General features: G+C 43.2%; 1 protein-coding gene across 1 annotated transcript in view; it reads right to left on the bottom strand.

Annotated features, from left to right (window-relative positions):
- Positions 1 to 26,465, bottom strand: part of FLT3 (fms related receptor tyrosine kinase 3) — a 106,220-nt gene that overhangs the window by 69,488 nt on the left and 10,267 nt on the right. The window contains exons 3-4 of the mRNA XM_027767222.1: positions 12,306 to 12,508; positions 6,132 to 6,247 (exon numbers count right to left, since the gene is read on the bottom strand). Of these exons, the coding sequence (XP_027623023.1) occupies positions 6,132 to 6,247; positions 12,306 to 12,508 (319 nt within the window). The remainder of the gene's footprint in view (positions 1 to 6,131; positions 6,248 to 12,305; positions 12,509 to 26,465) is intronic.

Here is a 26,465-nt window from a genome sequence, read left to right on the forward strand (position 1 = left end):
AATTTTCAACACTTTTTTTTTTTTTTTGAGAGGCTTTTGCTATAGGGCGCGTGCGCTCGCCAGACAGACAGAGAGAGACAGAGACAGAAAGTGAGAAATCACCCCCCGGGGGGGGATGGCCACGCCGCAATCCCTTCTCCTCCATTCTCCTCTCGGGATCTTGAGCACGCAGGCACACGTGCCCGGAACACTTTCATTTTTAACAATCTAGAGGGTATAAAATGATATCTCATTTTACTCTTAATTTGATTTCTCAATTATTAATATGTGTTAAAAAATTACTTGGGAGACCATTAACTGAGAGGGTGCCAGCACTTTGGGTTTCTTCACAAGTAAACCAAAACCCACTCAGTGAAGCAGCAAAATAAAACATGAGTTTAACTAATAAGACGCTGCCAACTCATGTCTAACTAGAGACTTTTACCTATCAGAAACTGCCAACCAACATCTAACTGGAGACTTTCCACTAACCAATCAAATATTTTGTCTTGCTTCCACAAACACCTTATACAAGTTTCTCTCTTCAATCTCCTCAGGGTAACCCAACAGCTTGTTGCCTGGAGTCACCCAATTAATGAATCACTGTTGTATTTGTTCAAATAAACTTTAAAATTTTTTAAATTTACCTGAAAACATCTTTTAACACATTTGATTTCAGTTTCATGCTCTGATAATGAAATACCCATTGGTATCTTTTTGTTAATTTTTCTACTGAGTTTTGTTTGTTTTGTTTTCTCTTACTTATCTTTTAAACTTTGCCAGAGGGCACATACACTGGCCAGAGAGAGACACAAAGAGGAAGAGAGTGGAAAAGTGACAACGTACCCCACCCATGAGAAATGGTCACATCACAATTCTCTTTCATCTCTCTCTCCTTTTGGGAGACACATGCTCACTCGTCTCTTTTTTTTTTTCTTTTTTAGAGATTTTCACTGTAGGGCGCGTGCGCTCGCCAGACAGACAGAGAGAGACATAGAGACAGAAAGCGAGAAATCACCCCCCAGGGGGGATGGCCACGCCACAATCCCTTCTCCTCCATTCTCCTCTCGGGATCTTGGGCACGCACGCACACGCGTGAGTTTTAAGCCACCGGGTCTGGGACACGAACCGCGGTCGACTACGTGGGAATCCAGCGACATAGCCATTACGCTAACTGCTGGTTCCCATGCTCACTCATCTTATTTCTCAAGCTGCCAGGTCTGAGACCTGAAATGCTCAGTCAGCCATGTGGGATCCAGCTGTCTTAACCACCACACCACAGGCTGGTCCCTTATTTACTTACAGATACTCTTTACATATTATGAGTATTAATCCTTTGCTGATTATGAACAACAAATATTTCTCATTTTGTGGTTTTACTTCTTCTCCCTATAATTTCTATTAGTCCCATTTATACCTCTTGAGTGATTTTTTAAAAGTCTAGTTTTGCAGGGCCAGCAGTTGGCATGGTGGTTAAGGCACTGGACTCCCACATGGTTGCCTGTGGCCAAGTCCTAGACCTGGCAGCTTGCTTTCTCACTTTCCCTCTCTTTCTCTCTCTTTTAGGTGAGCACATGTGCCCTAAAGCAAGTGAAATAATAACAAATAAAATTAAATAAATAATTCTTCTAAAAAAAAGCGTCTAGCGGGACCAACAGGTGGCATGATAGTTAAGGCACTGGACATTCCTACATGGCCGACCATGGTTCGAGTCCTGGACCTGGTGGTTTTCTTCCTCACTTCCTCACTTTCTCTCTCTCTCTCTCTCTCTGTGTTTCTCCTCTCTGGTCAAAATTTTAAAAACATAAATGAGTGAATAACTAAAATTTAAAATAAATAATTCTTTTTTTTAAAAAAAATGTCTTGCTTTGCTTCCACATGAAAATCCTTTAAGTATCTAAAATCCAAAACCAAGGTCAAGGGAGATAATTACCATTGATGGTATTTTAACAAGTTAATACATGTCTTCTGAATCAAATTCTAGAGAATTTCTTCTACACTGTATTGCAATTAATCTCCTCTCCTCAAAACATTTCCTTTCCTGTGCTAAACATTACCAATTCTTTCAGCTGCTCCTAATTTAAGGAATTACAAGTTCACTACCCTGGTTACTCTATATTGAAAATATGTAGAACTGAAAATAATAATCTTCTCCTCATTTCCATAATCTGGGCATTATACTTTTATGAACACTGCCAAGGTTTAAATATACTTTTTTTTAGCAACCATACCACACTGTTGGTTAAAACTGTGCTTGTGGTTGATAACCCTTTCCTCTTTTCACACTATTGCCACATTTCTTCCACCTGTGTTTTTGAACCCTGCCACCGGGTAGAATGCCAAAAACGTTACAATTTACTTGAATGCTCGTTGCTATATTTTTATTTTGAAAATACTTTTTTTTTTAGAATTATTTATTTAGTTAGTTCCATTTGTTCTTCTTATTTTTTAATTTGACCAGACAGAGACAGAGAGAGAAAGGGAAAGTGAGAAAGTAAGCCACCAGGTACAGGACTCGAACCACATTCAGCCAAGGGAATCTAGAGCCTTAATCACCACACCACCTGCCAGTCCCCATAATACTAATTTTAGTGGTCAATCCCCAGATCTCACCCATATCTCTCAGCACCATCTGACATAATTGCTCACCTACTTCCAGAAACTCTTCACATGGTTCCACATATTACATATCTAATTTACCTCCTATCTGAGTGGAACTGCAGTCGGCCATGTAGGAGTCCAGTGCCTTTAACCACCGCACCACCTGCTGGCCCCTATTTTGAAAGCCTTAAGAGAAAATAAAGAAAGAAAAAAGGTGATGCCCTGAATATAATAAAGGCACAGCAGATGGTCACGCACCTTATACAGATACACACACTTAGCAAAAAAGAGAGAAAGGAAGAGAGCAAGAAAGAGAGAAGGGAGAGAGTAATACATCTCATCGTATCCTTTACAACCTGGAGCGTATACTTACTGTCCTCAGAGGAGGGAAAGGAACCAGGGAGGGGGCAAAACCAAAGAGCAATGAAAGGTAGCTCTGGGATTTTGAGCATCTAGGGCTCTGGTCTGGCCAATTTCAGAGTAACCGAAGGGCTTTCCAGAACAAATTTGGACAGATTTTTACTTGATATATGCCTTGCAGGCTGACTTTAAAACCTAATCCCATCGTCAACCACAGTAAGATGACCTTTCTGGGAATCTGAAGTGTTCTCTGCCCTTAGCAGTTAGTGAGAAACCACACCCTCTCCCACAGACCCAGTGCCCTAGGGAGCAGGAAGTGAGACTGGCTGCTGGAATCAATCTCTCGCTATGTGGGTTACCACCTGCTTCAGGGGGTCTTTCTCGTCTACAATCCATCAAGGCAGGCTCATCCGGAGCATCTGAGATGATACCCACAAACCTCTTCGGCAAAGGGTGGTTGTGGTTCTTTCTGGCCCAGGGCACCTGTGTGGGGAGATCCCTGAGCACCCCGCCCCAGCTTGGACACTAGAGTCAGGGACAAGGAAGAGGGGAGCCAGGAAGTCATACCAATGCCTATCTAGGGCTTGGATCTCCACACTGAACATATACCAAATGTCCACACTCCATGGAGCAAACTGAAGGACTCAATGGCATCCAAGTAGAGAGAGTAATGATAGTTAAGAGGGATTGTGATGGGGGGAATGTTGGAAAAAAATGATGAAAAGACTCAAAAATCCATGTAAGGGGTCATAGGTGGTGTGGTGGTTAAGGCACTGAACTCCCACATGGCCGCCTGTAGTCAAGTCCCAGAACTGACAGCTTGCTTTCCTTTCTCTCTCTCTCTCTCTCTCTCTCTCTCTCTCGTCAAATTAAAAAGTAACAATAACAGGGGCCAGCAGGTAGTGTGCTGGTTAGGGTGATGGATTCCCACATGGCTGGCCATGGTTCAAGTCCCAGACCTGGTGGCTTACTTTCTCACCTTCCCTTTCTCTCTCTCTGGTCAAATTAAAAAATAAAAGGAAGAGAGGGCCGGCAGGTAGTGGGGTGTTTGGGGCCGCTGGACTCTCACATGGCTGACTGCAGTTCAAGTCTCGGAGCTGGTGGCTTGCTTTCTTACGCTCCCCACCCCCTACACACACACTCTGTCCCTCTCTGGTCAAAGAAAAATAAATAAGTAGTAAATAAAGTTAAATAATTTTAAATAAATAAAAGGAAGAAATAAAGATAAATAAAAAAATAATCAAACAAAATTAAATAAATACGACTATTCCTAAAAAAAAAAAAAGAGTGCATATAAACAAGGCAAAGCGCTTATGGACAGGTGTACAGCAGAGTAAAAAGAGCATTACCTACTTGATACATACTTCCAAAAAAACTAGCAGAATAGATATCGAATGTGCACAACATACTGTAATGTTCGTTGTTGAGGAAGATGAACCTATTTATATCCTTGGTTTGATGGTCACTCTATATGCACACGTTGAAAACCATACCATATCCCACAAAGATGTACAATGATACGTAAATCACAAAATATCACAGGGGTATATATTTTTTTTTTGAGAGGTTTTTGCTATAGGGCGCGTGCGCTCGCCAGACAGACAGAGAGAGACATAGAGAGAGAAAGCGAGAAATAACCCCCCAGGGGAGATGGTCACGCCACAATCTCTTCTCCTCCATTCTCCTCTCGGGATCTTGGACAAGCATGCACATGCGCCCGGTGTAAGTCTTAAGCCACCGGGTCCGGGATGCGAACCATGGTCGACTACGTGGGAGTCCAGCGACATAGCCATTACGCTAACTGCTGGTTCCCTCACAGGGGTATTTTTAAAAGTGATATTAACCCCGAGGTTTTGGAGCACTGCTCTGGCCCCAAAGGCATGAGGACCTAAGTGAACGCAGCTTCTTTGCCCTGTCTCAGTCCCGTGAGGTGAAGCCGTGCACTTGGTGTGTACAGCTCAGTATGTGAATGCTGGTCCTGCCTGATGGGGACGCAACAAGGAGAAGCCAGAAAGCACAAGGAGAAGCCTGCCAGCTGCACAGCTGTCCCCTTCATCCCCCTCTTGTTCCTCATGGCTTGTACACAGCCTAGCATTCGTGTAGCCCTGTACTGCCCAATACAGGAGCCAGTCACTACATATGGTGGTTACTGAAATTCAAATTTTAATTAAAATGAAATAAAATTAAAACTTAGTTTCCTCACTTGTATTAGCCACATTCTGAGTGTTCAATAATCCCAAGTGACCAGTGATTACTGCATTGGAGGGACAAAGAGCACTTTCGTCATCTCAGAAAGTTCTAGAGAATCATACTGAGACCTTATAATCTCATAAGGTTTTTTTTTTTTTTGAAGTTTCTTTCTTTTTTCCAAGAGAAAGACAGTGGGGGATCTCCAACAGGGTCTTCACATTGTGATCCATCTCAGCTTCAGCTAGTCAGAATCAAAAGTCCACAAAACCCCCAGATTACACAGGGGGACCTCGAGATGCAAACCTGGGACCTTCCAATATGGGTCTGGCACTGAGAGCACTGTGTTGCCATTGTCCACTATCTGGGCCTGAGGTTTGCATTTTCATCCCCACTTAGTAGATAAGGAAATCGAGGCTCAGAAGTAACCTGCAAATGATAGCGTACTGACTCCAAGGTTTGAAGAAGCTTTCTATTCCTTGCCTGTCCACTATCTGTTACTGAAAACCCAGGCCAAGGTCCAGCTACAGTGGCGTGTGCTGCTAAGATGCTATGCTCTACCCGCCGGGACCGTAATGGGCAGGCTGGATTTGATTCCCAACAGAACCTAAAGGCCAAGTGCAGTGGCACACACATGCCTGTAATCCCAGTTACTTGGGAGGATGAGGCAGGAGGCGTGTGATAGTGAGATACTGTCCAAAACCAAACCCAACCAAACAAACAAACAACAATGAGAAAGATGTGGGAGACTTGAGTAGAAGATTTCGCTTTTTTTTTTTGTGCCAGATTTTTTAACAGCACTCACATTCTGGGAATCTACTGGACACGTCATAGACTCTCAGTTCTTAATCGGTTATATAGATAGTTGAAGTGGATTCATTCAATGCAATCACGTATCGAGACAAGTCTGACGTTGGCATCTAGTGCGACTGATCAAATGCCAGTTTGGGTTCCAAGCCACTGCTCTGGATTACTGTGAAGACCCAGTAGCAAGCTGGACTTACTTCTTATACTCACTGTAAACAATATTGTGTAATTGGTAGCTTCACTCTGAATAAAAAGTAGGTATTCTCCAGCTTGGGTTTCTGTCATTTTCAAAATGACCATGGAAACAACTCCTCTGCAAAACAAGAAAGAGAACTGGTTATTTTGGAAAATGTGTGAAACTAAAAACACAAAATTTCATAGTGAGTCAGAGGTGGTTCAGAGGCCCCTGCTTTCAGGACGCAGCTTCTATCTTGCTCAACACTCAGCCTGGACATTGCGAGCGTGGCCTTGACTCTGTTTCTTTATTCATGGCCGAGTGTGTGCCTGTGCACATCTCTAGATGTGACAGAGACAGAAAGGGGCATTCTCCATGGAGTCTGGTCATGCCATGTCCCCTTCCTCCAGTCCTCCAGCCCATCGGATCTGGGCACTCACACATGTGCCTGGCATGTTTCACACGGACCAGGCCAGGAATTCAAATCATGATAGCCACGTGGATCCAACTTCTCGAGCTGCACAGAATCACTGCACACCAGTTCTGGATCATGGATGGCACAGGCCTGGCACAGTCACAGAGGTCTCCAGATACAAACCTGGAAACCAGATGGCAACCTGGAGACCCCTCATGTGAGTCAGCCTCTCAGAGTCTTCACCTTTTATTGCTGCACCACCAGCCAGCCCAGCTCCCAGGTGACTCATGCTTTCAATGCTTGGACCCTTACCTGCCCAAAGTGTGTCTGCCTCCAACAGTTAGCATCAGCTGGGAGATTACAAAAATGCAGGAGCTCAAGTCCCACTCGAACCTGTTACTAAAATCTGCTGCATGGGACCAGCAGTTAGCATAATGGCTATGTCGCTGAACTCCCATGTAGCCGACCGTGGTTTGAGTCCCAGACCCAGTGGCTTAAACTCACACCGGGCACGGGTGCATGCGTGCCCAAGATACTGAGAGGAGAATGGAGGAGAAAGGATTGCAGCATGGCCATCCTCTCTGGGGGGTGATTTCTCGCTTTCTGTCTCTTTCTTTCTGGCGAGTGCACGCACCCTATAGCGAAATAAAACCTCTCAAAAAAAAAAAATCTGCTGCATGGGACCAGCAGTTAGCATAATGGCTATGTCGCTGAACTCCCATGTAGCCGACCGTGGTTTGAGTCCCAGACCCAGTGGCTTAAACTCACACCGGGCACGGGTGCATGCGTGCCCAAGATACTGAGAGGAGAATGGAGGAGAAGGGATTGCGGCGTGGCCATCCCCCCTTGGGAGTGATTTCTTGCTTTCGGCCTCTCTGCCTCTCTGTCTTTCTGGTGAGCGCACGCGCCCTCTAGCAAAAACCTCTCAAAAAAAAAAAATCTGCATTTTAGGGGCTGGCAGGTGGTGAGGTGGTTAAGAGTGCTAGACTCCACATGGTTGACTGTAGTTCAAGTCCCGGACCTGGCAGCTCACTTTCTCGCTTTCCCTCTCTCTTTCTGGTCAAATTAAAATAATAATAAATAAAGTTAAATAATTTTTTAATCTGCATTTTAATAACATCTCTGGGCAACTCAAATGCACATTATATACAAGAAGCCCTGAAAGAGCACCTAACAGCATGGTCAAGAGGACGTGCTCATACGCATGTCACAGTAAATCCGCAGGAAATGTATTCAATTTGCTTTGGCAGATCTGTTTTAGTGATGTGCCTTCTTTCTCTTGAACCATTCACTCACCTAGTTCCCCTCTGTGAATTCCTGGAAACCTAGGAATTAATCTTTTTGCCTATGAGTCAGAGTCCAAATACAAATTTCTATAATAATCTACTGTGAAAAAGTCACTAAAAATGTTTTTAATACTGAGTTAATTAACCCACGTGAAAACTATGACTGGCCAACAATCTAGGTTGCCTGTCATAAAGCAACAAAGTCACCTACACAGAGTGAAAGAACTTGACTTTCCTGGGGCCAGCAGGTGGCATAGTGGATAAGGGCTCTGGATTCCCACATGGCTGACCATGGTTCGAGTCCCAGACCTGGTGGCTTGTTTTCTCTTTTTCCTTTTCTCTCTCTCTGTCTCTCTCTAATCAAACTGAAAAATCACTAATGGAATTAAATAGACAATTCTTAAAAAATAAAACAAAACAAAAACAAACCTCTATTTTCCCATGTTGTTTTTTGGTCTCAATGTGGTGAGCTCTAAAATGGCATAAAATTCTGGCATAACATTTTAATAAGATTACCAAAACATTCCTTAAAACTAAAATTCTTTCTTTCTTTTCTTCCTTCTCTCTTCCCTTTTCCTTTCTTTCTTAAATTCTGGAGGGCATGTGAGCTTGCCAGAGAGAGGGAGAGAGGGAGGAAGCACCCGTCAATGGGGTATGGTCACTCTGCAATTCCTTGTCCTCCATCTCTCCCTCTTTTTGGGATTTGGGCACACACACACACACACACACACACGTGCACCTGATGTGTTTCTCTAGACTCTGGTGCCAAGATTTAAACTGCAGTTGGCCATATTAAAATCAGCCCTCTTAACCACCACTAGACTATGGGGCCAATCCCAAACTAAAATTCTTTTCTTTCTTTCTTTCTTTTTTTTTTTTTTTTTTTTTTTTTTTGTTTTTTCCCTAAAGGGAGCGTGCACTCACCAGAAAGAGACAGAGAGGCAAAGTGAGAAATTATGCCCCCAACCCACCCCAGGAAGGATGGCATTCCCTTCTCTCCCCTTCTCCTCTTGGGATTTGGGGCATGCATGACACGTGCCCGGCATGATTTTTAAGCTGCTGGGTCTGAGACTCAACCCACAGTGAGTCATCTATAATCCAGTGTGTTAACCACCAGTCCTCCTGCTAGCCCCACAGCTAAAATTCTTTTTTATTTTTTTTGGAGAGAATTTTGCTATAGGGCATGTGCTCTCGCCAGAAAGACAAAGAGAGACAGAGAGACAGAAAGTGAGAAATCACCCTCTCCAGGGGGGATGGCCACGCAGCAATCCCTTCTCCTCCATTCTCCTCTTGGGATTTTGGGCATGCATGCACACGCGCCCAGTGTGAGTTTAAGCCACAGGGTCTGGGACTCAAACCGTGATCGACTACATGGGAGTTCAGTGATGTAGCCATTATACCATCTGCTGGTCCTGCCACAGCTAAAATTCTTAATAGAAGAGTGGTTTAATTTAACTCCAAAGATAAAATAAATAATAATAATGAAAGGAAGTAATACAATCCCAAGATTTAGAACTAACCTTCAGAATTATATTCACTGTCTTAAAAATTACTTAAGCGTTTCTCTGACCTTAAAGAGCAAATACAGGGGGAACCAGCAGTTAGCGTAATGGCTATGTCACTGGACTCCCACTTAGTCGACCGCGGTTCGCGCCCCAGACTCAGTGGCTTAAAACTCACACCGGGCACGTGTGCGTGCGTGCCCAAGATCCCGAGAGGAGAATAGAGGAGAAGGGATTGCGGCGTGACCATTCCCCCTGGGGGTGATTTCTCGCTTTCTGTCTCTCTGTCTCTCTGTCTGTCTGGTGAGCGCATGTGCCCTATAGCGAAAATCTCTCTCAAAAAAAAAAAAAAAAGTTAAAAAAAAAAAGAGCAAATACAGGGACCAACAGGTGGCATAATGGTTACACTGTGTGGTGCTTAAGACACTGGACTGCCACATGGCTGACCACAGTATGAGTCCTGGACCCAGCAGCTTGAAAATCATACTGTGTGTGTGTGCGTGCATGCCCAAGATCCCAGAAGGAAAATGGAGAAGAGATTGCAGCATGGTCACCCTTTGCCCCCAGAGTGATTTTTTGCTTTTCTTCTCACTGTCTCTCTCTCTGTCTCTCTGGGGAGCGCATCTGCCCTATGGCAAAAAACTAAAAAATAAAAACAAATTTTTGTTTTGTTTAATTTGCAGAAGGTGTATGCACTCCAGAGAGAGAGAGAAAGCAAGAAAGCACTGCCTATGGGGAATGGTCCCTGAAATCCCTTCTCCTCCATCTCTCCCTCATCTCGGGATTTTGAGCACACATGCACATGCACCCAGCGTGTTTTTCAAGCCACTGGGCCCAGGACTTGAACTATGCAGTCAGCCATGTAGGATCCAACCACCTGAATTGCTACACCATTGGCTGGCCAGAAAGGTGGTTTTGAATCATAAAGTGGGCATTTAAATGGCCTATGTCCTTTGACCTGTCTAATTTCTGCACAAGGACAAGGAAAAGGACAGCAGGGGGAAGCAATCGGCATAGAGGTAGACAAGGTTTGGCCTGATCCACAAATCTTGGCTGAGATATTTTCCTGGATAATGAGACCAATGTTTTTACAGACAGATCTATCTATCTACACATATATTTAAAATAATTTTTTATTTAATTTTATTTATTATTATTTAATTTGCTATAGGGCATATACACTTTACCAGAGAGAGAGAGAGAGAGAGAGAGAGCGAGCGAGAGAGAAAGAGAGGGAAAGTGGAAAAGTAAACTGCCAGATCTGGGACTTGAACCACGGTCAACCATGTGGGAGTTCAGCACCTTAACCACCACATCACCTGCTGGCCCTGAGATCAATATCTTACTAAACTATTTTCTGAATATCATAACGGCATTGCAGCCTTATCATATTGCTCAACAAGATAGATAAAACCAAATGCTCTCTCTCCAAGCATTTCCCAGAAAGGAATGTTTTGTTATTTTAATCAGAATAGAATAAAAACTTCCTAACTTTTTATCTTTAATGTAATATCCAATTAAAAAAATAATAAAACACTTGAAACATCTCGAGTGTTCTTGTGACTATTTATTTTCCATTTTGCCAACCACTTGCTGTTTTCTATATATGAAGGATTTTCATAAAGTTCACAAAAAAATGTGTATTATGAAAAAACTATTCATGGGTTTAAATTGCTAACTAGGCTTTTTTTTATTATTATTATTGTTGTTGTTTTCATTAGCTAAAGGGCACATGAGTTCACTGAAGACAGAGGAAAAGTGAGAAATCATCCCCCAGGGTGACGGTCATACCACAGTCCCTTTTCCTCCATTCTCCTCTTGGGATTTTGGCATGCATACGCATGTGCCCACTGTGTTTGTTGTGCTGCCAGGTCTGGGACTTGAACCGCGCAGTTGGCCCTGTGGGATCCAGTTGCCTTAACCACCATGCCACCGGCTTGCCCCTATACTTCATTACTTATAGCAATTTTAGATTTACCAAAAAAAAAATTGAACCGAAAATGCAGGGAGAGCCTATAAACTCCCTTCCCTCCACACATACAGTTTCCCTTATTCTTAATGTCTGGTATAGGTGTTTATATTTGCTACAACTGAAAAACCAACATTGATCAATTATTATTAATCAAAGTCCCTAGTTTACTTTATGGTTTACTTCTGTGACGTACGTCCTAAGGTATCCGACAGATATATAATGTCATGTGTCCATGCCCTAATTCTATTTTTAGTTGTTACTGCACTGGAGATATAACAGACATGGACAGAAACTTTAAAAGGAATTCCAGGGACTGTCAGGTGGCATACTACTTAATGTGGTATACTCCCACACGGCCAACCATGGTTGGAGTCCCAGACCTGGAGGCTTGCTTTCTTGCTTTCTCTTTCTCTCTCTGGTCAAACTAAAAAATAATAATAAATAAAAAGTAAAATGTATGTTTTTGTTTTTGTTTTTAGAGTAGGGCAGGGGCTGAAGATGGTGTAATGGTTACATCACTGGACTCCCACATAGTCGAAGGCAGTTCGAGTTCCAGACCCAGCAGCTTACATGCTGGGAGTGTGTACATGTGTGCCCAAAATTCCAAGAGGAGAATGGAGAAGAAGGGATTGTGGCATAGCCATCCCACCTGGGGGATGATATCTCGCTTTCTCTCTGTCTCTCTGGTGAGTACACATGCCCTATAGCAAAAATATCTCTTAAAAAAAAAAAAGACACAGAAAAGAAATTCCAAATGAATCACATTTTTTAAAGAATTATTTTTATTTAACTTTATTTATTGATTGATTTGATTTTAACAAAAGAGGGACAGAGTGAGAGAGAGAGAGAGAGAGGGAAAGTGAGAAAGCAAGCCACCAGGTCTGGGACTTGAACCGCAGTCAGTGGGAGTCCAGCGCTGTGAACCACCATACTCCCTGCTGCCTCCCAAGTGAAGCAACATTTTATGCAAGAACGTATTCTCCCCAAATCCTCGAGGTCACTTACTTCCTGACACACATACCTGTTTTGTAAATCGAAATGTGGCTTGCAATTCAAGGAGTTGTGTTTAAAGACCCAGAGACAGGAAATGTTCCCGGGGGTGTTGACTAGCACTTGCAGTGTTATAGACGCAGACATGTCCACTTCCACCGCGGCAGCTCTGTACACTGCCCCCGTGCTGTCAGGTCTCAATGCACACCCGAGGTCTTCTGGGGCTTCTGACACCTAGGTTGCAGATGGAAGAACGTGAATTCATGAGCACTGCATGTTTAATGCATCTTCTTAGCATGGAATCTTTATCAAATATGTGCATGTTGACATGCTGTACCTGACACCAAAGCGTGCTATAACTCACCGAGAACACGATTGACTGACATTCTGTTAATTATAATGCTCTAAAGAAAAGATAAATAACTCGAAGCTGCATTTCTAAACTGTTATATGGACTGTTACCAGCTGAATTATGTCCCCCTGAAATGTAAAGATTGGAGTCCTAACCCTCAGAACCTCAGAATATGACTTATTTGGAGATGAGGTCTTTACAAAGGTCATCAAGTTGCAATGAGGCCATTAGGGTGGGTCCTATTTCAGTTTTTTTTTTTTTGTTTTTTTTTTTGGCAAAGGGTACATATGCTTTCTAGAGAGAGACAGAAAAAACAGAAAGTGAGAAAATACCTCCCATGGGGGATGGTCATGTGCAATCCTTTCTCTTCCATATCTCCCTCCTTTTGGGATTTTGAGTACGCAAGCATATGCAGTGGGCATGTTTTTCAGGCCATAGGGTCTGGGATTCCAACACGCAGTCTGTCACGTGGGATCCAGCCACTTGGTGGGCCCCTACTCCACCAAGGCTGCTTTATAAGAGGAGATTTTTTTGTTTGTTTTTTGTTTTTTGTTTTTGAGAGGTTTTTGCTATAGGGCACATGCACTCACCAGAAAGACAGAGACAGAGAGACAGAAAGCAAGAAATCACCCCCCAGGGGAGATGGCCATGCTGTAATCCCTTCTCCTCCATTCCCTCTCAGGATCTTGGGTACGCACGCACATGCGCCTGGCGTGAGCTTAAGCCACTGGGTTCGGGACTCGAACTGCGGTCGACTACATGGGAGTCCAGCGACATAGCCATTACGCCAACCGCAGGTCCCCGTGAGAAGAGATTTGAAGGCACATACGAGGAGACTGGCTTGTGAAATGGACACCTACAAGTCAAGGAGGTGTCCTGGGACAGTCTGTCACAGCCCTTCTCTCTTCTCATAAGGAACCAAACCTGCCAATGCTTTGGTTTCAGACTCCAGAACCGTGAATCAATACAGTTCCGTTGTCTGAGTCACCTAGCCTGTAGCACTCTGTTACACCAGCTCTCACACACTAACACACAGATAAGAATCGACATAGTAAAGGCAAATTGGTATCTGAGTTAGGGGAAATCTAAAAACCATTATTTTCTAAGCGGATGTCCCCATGATTTCGATGCTACCCCATATGTCTTGTCTGATTTAAATAATGAAGATAAATCCTGAGGAAGTGTTGCAGCAGCTTCTGTGGCTGGGTCCCCACCTCCCGCCCCTAACACGTGGGCATTGTGTGCGTAAATGCACGCACCCCTCTGCTTGCTGGCTGTAAGCCAGATTTCTGGTTCTACTTGTTCACTTATTCTGTAAGTGTCGCATACGGTCACTCAGTCAACATCTGATAAGTGCAAAAACAACTGCTGGGTATGATGGGATTAGAAAGATAAGACACTGATCTTGTCTTTAAAGAGTCTTGAATCCAGTAGAAAGAAATACCGGGAACCAGCAGTTAGCGTAATGGCTATGTCGCTGGACTCCCACGTAGTCGACAGCGGTTCGTGTCCCGGACCCGGTGGCTTAAAACTCACGCCGGGCGCGTGTGTGTGCATGCCCAAGATCCCGAGAGGAGAATGGAGGAGAATGGAGGAGAAGGGATTGCAGCGTGACCATCCCCCCTGGGGGGTGATTTCTCGCTTTCTGTCTCTATGTCTCTCTCTGTCTGTCTGGCGAGCACACGCGCCCTACAGTGAAAATCTCTCCAAAAAAAAAAAAAAAAAGAAAGAAATACCTAAAACACAGGTGAGATATAACATGTCCCACAGAAAGACACCAACTATTTTGAAAAGTAAATTGTAAGTGTTCTGGAACTTTGGAGGATGAAGAAGAGACTTCTAAGCTGGAGTGTTTGGAATGTTTTATCCAAATCCAGCAGCTGAGGTGGATCTTAAAAGATGGACACAAGATAAAGTAAAAAACAACTGTCGAACTAGAAGAAAACATTCACCCTATCTATACCTGTGTCTATTCCTATCTATGTCTCTCTGTATGCATGTGTGTGTGTATAATTTTGAATTTGCTATAGGGTGCATGTACTCACCGGAGAGAGACAAAGAGGGAGAGAAAGCACCTGCCTGGAGCACAGCCACAACACAATCCCTTCTCCTCCGTTTGCCTCTTGGGATTTTGGGCAAGTGCACTCACGTATCTGGCATGGTTTTCCAGCCGCTGGGTCCTGGACTCACACTGCACAGTTGGCCATTTGGTACCAGCTGCCTTAACTACCACACCACCAGCTGGCTCATGCTCTCTCTCCATCTCTCTCTCTCTGTCTCTCTCTCTATATATATATACATAGACAGACACACACACACACACACACACACACACATACATACTTCAGAAGGCTTCAAAAAGTTCTTGGAAAACAGAAATAAAGTACAAGGTTTTTGTTTTAGTTTTGTCAGAGAGTTCATGTGCTTGCTAGAGAGAGGGGGGGGAAAAGATGAGAAAGCACCTCCTCCATAATGGGAGACAGTCGTGCCACCATCCTTTTTCCTCAGTCTCTCCCTCCTTTTGAGATTTTGGGCATGCACACACATGTGCTGGCATGTTTCCTTCAAGCTACCAGGTCTAGGACTTGAACCACACAGTCCAATATCCTTAACTACATGCCATGGGCTGGCCCATACAAGTTTATTTTGGTGCAAAAAAAATTTGCAGATGAAAAATCCATGCAGTTTTTTCCTAACATGCAATTCCATGGACTATATATGCAATAATATTACAAATAAAGGGCTAATACTCCTAATGGATAAAGAACTTTTAAACATTGAGGGACATTGGACCAAAAATGGTAGAAAAATGGGGGAAAATTTGAATAGACAATTCACAGAAAAAGATACAAAGAATGGCCTTCAAACAATATTCAAGCAAAATCAGAGGACTGTAATGTAAAACAAGACTGGGATATCACTTTTGATCTATCAGACTGGCACAAAATAAAAAGCATGCAACACATTTAGTTGGTGAGGCTATGGGGAAACAGTCACTCTCACACTTTGCTGGAGGCCTGCACACAGCTGCAACCCCTCTGGAGGAGAATTTGGTAATATCTAATAGAACTAAATATACACTTACCATTTGTGCCAGCAATCCCACCTTCAGGAATATACCTCTAACAATTAATTGCAGCTCTACTTGTAATTACAAAAAGTTGGCAACAGCCTAAATACTCATACACAGTAGAGTAGTTGAACAAAAGATGTTATATCCATAACATGGAGTATCTTACAGCTGTAAAAGGAAGTAGGACACTCTCTATGAACTGACCTGCGGTAATTTCCTGGAAACCATTAAGTGATGATAGCTAAGTGCAAAAACTATCTACCTTCAAGTACGCTACGCCACGTAAGAAAGAGGGGGCTATAAGGAAGTACATAAATATATGCTCACTTGTGCATACGACGTACAGGAACAGTACGAAAATCCACAGCGATCCATTGGTAACAGCAGAAGGTAGGTGAGAAGAGAAAGGACACTTGGTAGCAGGGATGAGGAGGAAAGGATGCTTCTCTAAGTATACCTTTTCATACAGCTTTGACATCTAAGCCCATACTCATGTTTCATAAACTTAAAAACAAAAAAATTGGGGGACCAGCAGTTAGCGTAATGGCTATGTCGCTGGACTCCCATGTAGTCGACCATGGTTCGTGTCCCAGACCCGGTGGCTTAAAACTCATGCTGGCGTGTGTGCGTGTGTGCCCAAGATCCCAAGAGGAGAACGGAGGAGAAGGGATTGCAGTGTGGCCATCCCCCCGGGGGGTGATTTCTCGCTTTCTGTCTCTCTGTCTTGTGAGCACACGCGCCCTATAGCAAAAACCTCTTTAAAAAAAATCATTAAGCCAACAAGCATACGAAGAAAGACGTGGGGGTGGAAAAATGGAATACAAACCAAACAAATTCAACGGTATTATAAATCAACAACAAGGTCATAGTGAAATGGCTGGGAAAGAAAAGAACTAACCTGAGTAACTTCAGACAATAATATTGGGTTGTTGGGGAAGTCTTGACGTATTTTTCCACGCAAAAATGAAAAAAGCGTGTCATGGCTTTCCTGACAACCCACTACTTTCAGACTAGAAGGCTCATAAACCAAAAGCAGTGTATACAAATACTACAGAAGTCAATCTTTTATTGGGGCATGGTCAGGAACTCTGAAACTAATTCATTTATATAGGAGGACTGAATAAGTATTTACTATAATAACAGCCAGATTGCTCACTCAAAGAGAGAAATCCATAAAAGTGGGGAGAAGGCTAGAATGAACCCTTTGATGCTGTATTGAAATCAGAGTTATCATGAACTTACGGTGAGAAAGAGAGAAAGAGGAAGAGACAGAAAAATTGATACAGAAGATAAACATAACTGCATGGTGGGGAGAGGGAGGTGGCGTACACGTGTATCTTAGTGTTTCCTAACTGTCTGCTACAAGCTCCTAAGAACAATGACATCCCAGTAGAGCACAGCCAGTTCTCAGATCTTGGTTTCCAAATATTATCACCCAAGAAACCAGCACTCCTGAGGCAAGGAAAATATAAGACGAGCCTGAACTGCCTTGTAACAGAAAGAAAGGAAGGCCTTGAAAAAGATGGGGACATGCTGAAAGGACACAGGAGCCAAATGGAAGTAGCTCCCAACGACCAAAGCTGGAACAACTGCACAACAAAACAAATAATAATAAAGTATTGGGTTACAACTCCTGGAAAACAAGAAATATCCATGAGTTCATACTAATATAAATAAATGAGGGCCAGGTGGTGATGCAGTGGCACCTGGGCCCACATGGGAAAGGTCCTGGGTTTGTGTCCTGAGACCCCTCTGGGCATGTCAACTGAGACTGGAGGTATGGCAGGAAGGCCCCGTTGGGGGTGGTTGTCTCTCCCTCTTTCTCATGAAATAAATAAAAATAAACAACAACAACTTTTTTTAAACTAATAAATAAAGGGAACCAGCAGTTAGCGCAATGGCTATGTCGCTGGACACCCACGTAGTCGACCGCGGTTCGCGTCCCGGACCCGGTGGCTTAAAACTCATGCCGGGCGCGTGTGCATGCGTGCCCAAGATCCCAAGAGGAAGAGTGGAGGAGAAGGGATTGCGGTGTGACCATCCCCCCTGGGGGGTGATTTCTGGCTTTCTGTCTCTATGTCTCTCTCTGTCTGTCTGGCGAGCGCACGCGCCCTATAGCGAAAAAAAACCTCTGACCCAAAAAAAACCTATTAAATAAATAACTGAATAAGAGACCCCAAGGTAGTGTGGTGGTTAAGGGTGCTGGACTACCACATGGCCATCATAGGTCAAGTCCTGGACCTGGCAACTTGCTTTCTCATTTTCTCTCTCTCTCACTTTGTCCCTCTCTGGTCAAATAAATAAATAAAGTTAAATAAAATAATTATTTTTAAAAAAATAACTGAATAAGGAAATTAAATGGGGGTAGAAGAGGCAGTTTTTCATGGGAGGATTTGAATTACAAACATACAAGGAATGATAGGAAAAAATTGGCAAATACCAATAATTCTAAGTCTCATAATAATTGCAGGCAAGATCAACTGATGGATGATAAAATAAATAGATGAAAATTGGAGGAGGCACATGATATTTGCATCTTCCCAAGATACTTATTTATTTATTTATTTTAGAGAGGTTTTTGCGGTCGATTACGTGGGAGTCCAGCAACATAGCCATTACGTTAACTGCTAGTCCCCCAAGATACTTATTAACTATGAGAGAAAATGTAGTAACTTCATGGTAGATAAACCTAGCACACACCATCTTTTTTTTTTTTTTTTTTAAATAGGTTTTTGCTATAGGGTGCAGGCGCTCGCCAGAAAGAGAGAGAGAGAGACAGAAATCAAGAAATCACCCCCGAGGGGAGATGGCCACACCGCAATCCCTTCCTCCTCCATTCTCCTTTTGGGATCTTGGGCACACACACGCACAGGCGCCAGGCTTGAGTTTAAGCCACCGGGTCCAGGACTTGAACTGCGGTCGACTACATGGGAGTTCAGTGACATAGCCATAACTCTAACTGCTGGTCCCAGGCACACACCATCTTAATCTAGTGATCAAGTTTCACATTACCAGTGATGAGACTAAATCACATCCTATAACTCCTGATATGATGTCCTGGAAAGGACACTATGTAACTTCTCAGAAATTCTTGCCAAAAATGCATAGTCTCAATCTGTTATGAGAAAACATTAGACAAAGTGAGAGACGTTCCCTAAAATAGCTGTCTATTATTTTTCAAAAACCTAAAGGTTTTGAGAGACAAGAAAGACTGAGAAAGTGTTACATATTGAAAGAAATGAATGAAACATGACACCTCCATGCAAAGAGACTCTGGTTGGAAGTCTGGAAGAGAAAAAGGAAATGTATGTTTTATTGGTGCTGCTGTTTTGTTTTTTAGATTTTTGCCATAAGGTGCCAGGCAGAAAGAGGGAAAGTGAGAAATCACACACACGTCCCCCCTCCCCTCCAGAACAATGGCCATGCTGCAATCCCTTCTCCTCCATTGTCTTCTTGGGATTGTGGGCATGAACGCACACTCGCCCAGGGTGATTTTCAAGCTCCCCAGTCCAGGACTTGAACTGACGTTGGCCATGTGGGAGTCCAGTGCCTTAATCACCATGACAACTGATGTCCCCCCCACCCCCGAATACATTATTTATTTATTTTTCTTTTTGGCCATAGGCTGACCATGTCCACTAAAGAAAGACAGAGAGAGAGGGAAAGTGACAAGTCACCCAGCAGGGGAGTTGGCCACAATACAATCCTTTCTCCTCTGTTCACCTCTCAGGATTTGGGGCACATACACATGCACCAGTGTGTCTTTCAGGTCACTGGGTCTGAGACTTGAACTGGTGGATTCAACTATGTGAGATCCAGCACCTTAACCACTATACCATCTGCTGGCCCATCAATATATTTTTTTAATTTACTCATTTTATTTTTGAAGAACGGACTTAACAAGATGTCATCGTGCTGCAATCCCCAACCTCACAGTTCTTAAGCTAGTCAAGATTTTGAGCATGCACTGGGATATTTCAGTTCAATTTGGGATACGAATTTGTGGTCGGCCATATGGCTTTTAGCACCTTAGTTGAGTATGCTACCATCCAAACCACATAGTTTTTTCATAATGTGCATTTTCCACACACTTGCCTTTATCTCTCTATCTATCTATCTAGCTATCTGGCCAGCCAGAGGGTACATGCAACACTAGAGATACATAGACACATACACAGAGAGAAGGTAGAAGCACATTCCATAGGGAATGGTCATCTGCTATTGCTTCCCCATTTCCCTACCTCGTTAGGGTTTGAGGTATGTACATCCACACTCCCAGAGTGTTTTTCAAGCTGCTTGAACTTGATCTGTGCAGTCAATGTGCAGGATCCAGCTTCCAGAACCAACAACCATGGACTGGCCCTTCCATAAACTTTCTGAAGACCCCCTCATACATTGTTATTAATGTATGCATTATTATACCATCAGACTGTACAGCAACTCTCCAGAACTTGTACCTGCTGTCTAACTGAAACTTTGCAACTTTCACCAACATCTCCCATTCTCTACCCACCCATACTATTTTCATATCTTTTCTATAAATCTAAAATTCTTTTAAAATAAAAAGTCAAAAGAAAGAAAAAAGAAAGAAAGATGGGTACAATTTGGATAGACAATCTGAGGACCTCAGAGGAGAGAGAACAGCAAAGAGAAATTACATGATAAAAGTACAGAGGTGGTGGAGTGTACTGAGTCAGCCAGAAGCAAGGGGGTGCTCTAGGCCACCAGGCAAGGTCCTTCAGTGCCTGGCTAGGGTGGAGTCCACGGTACCATGAGGCACAGGTATTTAAGAGATCGTGTCATCTAAGACTCACGATGTTATAAAACGAAACTTTTGCAAAAGCAGTGAGGATCAGTCCATTCTTTTTTTTTTTTTTTTTTTTTTGTGGGGGTTTTTCTTTAAGCGCTCGCCAGACAGACAGAGACAGACAGAGAGACAGAAAGTGAGAAATCACCCCCCAGGGGGGATGGCCAGGCCGCAATCCCTTCTCCTCTGTTCTCCTCTTGGGATCCTGGGCACGCATGCAGACACACCCAGCATGAGTTTCAAGTCTCTGGGTCCGGGACGCGAACCGCTGTCGACCACATGGGAGTTCAGTGACATAGCCATTACGCTAACTGCTGGTCCCAGTCCATTCTCTAATAGGGTTGCAAGATTGCTTAAAAAATCTCTTCCACAGTTGCCTGCTTACATAAATAACATAATCTGATAATAGTGCCATCCAAAGACACCATGTAAGGTGATCTACTGCACAGAGAAAGTCTATCATCCTTTCTAAATCCTTGTTACAAAAACAAAAAGTTTTGTAAAAGTGGAGGGTGTGAAAGGTCAAATAAAGAAAATGAACTGGCTTATGCAGGTCACCTGTCTGAAACATGAAGCCTGAGCATCAAACAAACTTGGTTAACTCCAGTGATTGGGGTTCTTCACAAACAGAAAACCCATTATTAAAATGTAGTGGGTTGGGGGCCAGCAGGTGGTGTGGTGGTTAAGGGCACTGGACTCCCACATGACTGACCACAGTTCAAATCCTGGACTTGGCAGCTTGCTTTCTCACTTTCTCTCTGTCTCTCTCTCTGGTCAAAATAAAAATAAATAAGTAAATTAAATAATTCTTTAAGAAAAAAAAATTGTAGTGGTGGGGGGTGTCAGCAGGTGGCATGATGGTTAAGGTGGCTGGACTCCCACATGGCCGACCATGGTTCAAGTCCCAGACCTGGCAGCTTGCTTTCTCACTTTCCTTCTCTCTCTGTCTCTCTCTGGTCAACTTCAATAAAATAAACAAATAAATAAAATAATGACAACGAATAAAATAATTCTTTAAAAAAAATGTAGTGGGTAGGGACCAGCAGATGGCATAATGGTTACATCACTTGACTCTCGTGTAGTTGATCACGGATCAAGTCCCAGGCCTGGCAGCTTAAAACATGCTGGTGCATGTGCATACATGCCAAAATCCTGAGAGGAGAATGGAGGGGAAGGGACTGTGGCATGGCCATCACCCTGGGGGGTGATCTCTCACTTTCTGTCTCTCTCTGGCAAACACAAGTGCCTTCTGGTAAATTTAAAAACAAAACAAAACAAAACAAAACCATACATACATCTCGGGAGGAGAATGGAGGAGAAGGGAATGCGGCGTGGCCATCCTCCCTGGGGGATGATTTCTCGCTTTCTGTCTCTGTCTCTCTCTGGCTGTCTGGCGAGCGCACACGCCCTATAGCAAAAAAACTCTTCAAAAAAAAAATAAATAAATAAATAAAAAGGCAATTTGAGGATTATGTAATAGGTGATCTAAACTACCCTCAAGCATCATCAAAAGAGTGATCAGCGCCTGGCCCCTGAGCACAGGAGTTAAGCACAGTGCTTGGGGAGCTGGATGCCACATAGCTAACGATGGTTCAAGTCCCAGGCCCTGGCAGCTTGAAAAACACTCCGAGTATGTGTTTGTGTGTGCCCCAAGTCCTGACAGAATGGAGACATGAAGGCAAGAGGACTAAAGCATGATCATATCCTACTGGAAGCTACTGTCTTCCTGGTGAGTGCACACACCCTAAGATAAAATAAAAAGATGAGGGACCAGCAGTTAGAGTAATGGCTATGTCGCTGGACTCCCACGTAGTTGACCGCGGTTCGCGTCCCAGATCCAGTGGCTTAAAACTCACACCGGACGCGTGTGCGTGTGTGCCTAAGATCCCGAGAGGAGAATGAAGGAGAAGGGATTGTGCCGTGCCATCCCCCCTGGGGGGTGATTTCTCGCTTTCTGTCTCTCTGTCTCTCTCTGTCTGTCTGGTGAGCACACGCGCCCTATAGCGAAAACCTCTCCAAAAAAAAAAAAAAAAAAGAAAATTAAACTAAAATAAATAAGAAGATGAGTGGTGGTCAGAACTATCATCCATTCAGATTTTAAACAATGACAATGTGGATTGTGGTTAACAGTAATGCCAGTTTTCCCTGTGTCCAGGAGACAGTGTCAATATCGCTAAGGGTGTAGATGGCTGTATACCAGTTACATCAACACGTTTTGTCTACTAATGAGACTTGCTTATTCAAAATATCTAAGAACTATAGAGTTTCCACAATGATGCCCCTTCTGAGAACAGTGAATTGTGGGAGAAATCAAAACCATAAAAAAAATAAAAAAAAAAAAGACAAAACCAAAAAAACACTGAAACCTAACAATTATTTTTCACATAGAAATGAGAAAAAAACCCAAAAGTGCAACTTCTACTTCAATGAAATGAAAGTACATAGTAACGTTGTTCATCTTGCAGCAGTTAAGATTTGTATGGTTACTTGCTTACTGTGAGTTTAAGAACTACTGGGTCTTTTTATGTTTATTTTTATTTTTTTATTTTTCTAAAGAGAGATTTTTGCTATAGAATGTGTGTGCTTGCTGGAGAGACAGAGACAAAGAGAGAAATCACCCGCCAGAGGAGATGGCCATGCTGCAATCCATCCCCCCACCCCCACCTCCATTCTCCTCTTGGGGCCATGGATATGCATGCACACGTGTCTGGTGTGTCTCAAATTGTGGTCAACTACATGGGAGTCCAGGAACATAACCATTACACCATCTGCTGGTCCCAGAACTACTGGACTTGATACAATCCTGAATACTGCATAGGAATATAATTTATATTAAAAATAATGCTGGAATCAAGGCCAATTATCATTAATTTTTAAAGATTGTGTTTTATAAAAAACAATGAGTATAACTATTTTCTTCTTTTTAAATTTGCTGTAGGACATATGTGCTCCCCAGAGAGAGAGAAAGAGAGGGAAAGTGAGAAAGCATTCACTCAAGTGGGAAGACTATACCACAATCCCTCTCCTCCACTCTCCTCTCAGGATTTTGGGCACACATATACACAGGCCTGGTGTATTTTTCAAGCTTCCGGATCTAGGACTTGAACTACATAGTCACCTATATGGGATCCAGTTGCCTTAACCACCACACCACTTAGCTGACCCTCTTTTTAATTTGCTATAAGATGTTTGCATTTGCTGGAGGAGGGAGACAAAGAGAGAGGGAAAGTAAGAAAGCACCCCCCCTCCAGTGGAAGATGGCCACACCTCAATCTTTCCTTTTCCATTTCTCCTTTTTTTTTTTTTTAGAGGTTTTCGCTACAGGGAGCGTGCGCTTGCCAGACAGACAGAGAGAGACATAGAGACAGAAAGTGAGAAATCATCCCCCAAAGGGGATGGTCACGCCGCAATCCCTTCTCCTCCATTCTCCTCTTGGGATCTTGGGCACGCACGCACACACGCCCGGTATGAGTTTTAAGCCACCGGGTCCGGGACGCGAGCCGCGGTCGACTATGTGGGAGTCCAGCGACATAGCCATTACGCTAACTGCTGGTTCCCTCCATTTCTCCTTTTAGGGTTTTGGGCACATGCACACACACATAGCCGGCAAGTTTTTCAAGCTACTGGGTCCAACACTTGGAACCGTGCTGTCAGCTATGCAGGATCCAGCCACCTTAAATGCCATACCACCAGCTGGCCCTGCATAGCTATTTTCTTACATTGAAAAGATACAGGAGCCAGACTGTGGCACAGTGATAAAACATGGCACTCTAGGGACCAGCAGTTAGCGTAATGGCCATGTCGCTGGACTCCCGTGTAGTTGACCACGGTTCGAGTCCCAGACCTGGCAGCTTAAACTCTCCGGGTGCGTGTGCGTGCGTGCCCAAGATCCCCAGAGGAGAATAGAGGAGAAGGGATTGCGGCGTGGCCATCCCCCCAGGGGGTGATTTCTCACTTTCTGCCTCTCTGTATCTGCCTTTCTGGTGAGCACACGCACCCTATAGCAAAACCTCTCAAAAAAAAAAACAACCATGGCACTCTACAAGGCAATGTCACATGACACGGTTCCAAGTTCAAGTCCAGAGATCTCCCTGAGGGTGCACACATTTGCCATGATCTGAGGCTGGCTGATGACTCGGACAGACTGAGGCATCAGCATGTTCTTTGGGTACTATTGCTCTCTCTCTGTTTTTATCTCACTCACCAAGGATATAAACTTAGGGAGGAAAAAAAAACAACTAAAAGTTAAAAACATCATAGCAAATGCTATTAAATATGTTTGCCCACAATGAAATACTATGTATGCAAAATGCCTTAATTATTAATAAGCTGTGTTACAATACCAATATCTGTTTTAAAATGAAAAACAACCACGCTTCTGGCATAAAAAACTTATGCATTAAATAAGGTATTTAACATTTACATAGAATGTTGCTATTGAAACCTATTTCACATTATTTTTATTTATTTATTTTGAAATTTATTTAAAAATGTGATTTCCCATCCAGAAAACACTGTAAAGTGGCTTAATCATACATGTTATTGTCAAAAAATAATTTTCCATTTCTTGTTAAATACATATATTTATAATATAAAATATATATATTTTTCCCCCTATTTCTCACCCTCTGCCATTTCCCACCCTCCTCCCACTCTGTCTCTTGTATCTACAGTTTCTGCACACTGTTTTTAAAACGTTGAGAATGTTTCCAGTCTCTCTCTCTTTTTTCTTTAGTTTTTGCTATAGGGCATATGTGCTCACTAGAGAAAGACACAGAGAAAGAAAGAGAGAGAAGGTGAGAAATCAATCCCTTCTCCTTCATTCTCCTCTTAGGATTTTGGGTAGTCACGCACACTCACTGGGTGTGATTTTCAAGCTGTGGGGCCAGGACTGAAACTGTGTGGTTGGCCATGTGGGACCCAGTGCCTTAACCCCCATGCCACCTACTGGCCCCTTCTGAACAGGTCCTCATATCATGTATTTATGAGTAATAACCTAAGTAAAAGAATAAAGGTGAGCGTATACTTGTATAAATCCTTAACTGAAAACGTCCGTGGAGTTGGCTGATTTACATTCACTCTTTGGTATGTACAGATATCCACTATGTTTAGTTCTCTATCATTTAAGCTTCCTTTGTCTGAGTAAATTCACGATAAACAAGAATAGAGGGGTGGAAATAGTTATGTTAGAAAAACAGCATAAAAGAGGAATCATGAAAAACAAGGTGGGAATGTGAAGGAGCTAGTGCCAGATTAAGGAGAAGTTTTACTATTTTTAAAAGTTTGTTTATTGTTTTCCTTCCAGGAAAGAGCCAGAGAAAGAGAAAAATAGGAACCGTCAAGAGTCTTCACACAGCAATCCACCCCCAGCGTCAGGCAGCCCAGATCAGAGGAACGTGCACGTTTTGCTTGCACAGGGAGCTTTTAGGACACAAACCAGGACATTCCCAAGTGGGTCCAGCCCTGCAGAGCACGCTGTGCCACGTCTGTGCCATGTCTGGTTCCTGTCAGCGATTGGGGTGTCAATCTAAATAACGAGAAGGTGCTGAGCCAGGCAGTAAAGGATTGGAATTGTGCTTCATGGAGGCTAGTCAGGCAATTGTATCTGAGGTGAACTGAAGCAGGAAGAGGCCACTTAGTATACCACCGAGATCATGAGGGACTTAATGAGAGCTTGAATTAGGGAAGTGACTGTGAGACTACAGAATATGTGAGTGTATGAGAACTCTTAGAGGGAACTGACTGGGGAACTGACCCAAACCGAAGGCAAGGGTGGAAAAGTAGTCCGAAACAATGTTGAGCTCTTAGGTCTGGGAAGGAGACAAGGCTATAAACAGAAATCAATTAGCACCAGAGCAACTTTGGGGACATAGAAATGGAATATATTATACAGGTGGGTTTTAATGTGCAAGTGGAAGATCTATTTATATACAAGAGGTCTTTGGAAGTGAGGGATTCA

This window comes from Tupaia chinensis, unplaced genomic scaffold (genome assembly GCF_000334495.1).
Source record: "Tupaia chinensis unplaced genomic scaffold, TupChi_1.0 Scaffold144045_1, whole genome shotgun sequence".
In the NCBI taxonomy this organism is placed as follows: domain Eukaryota; kingdom Metazoa; phylum Chordata; class Mammalia; order Scandentia; family Tupaiidae; genus Tupaia; species Tupaia belangeri.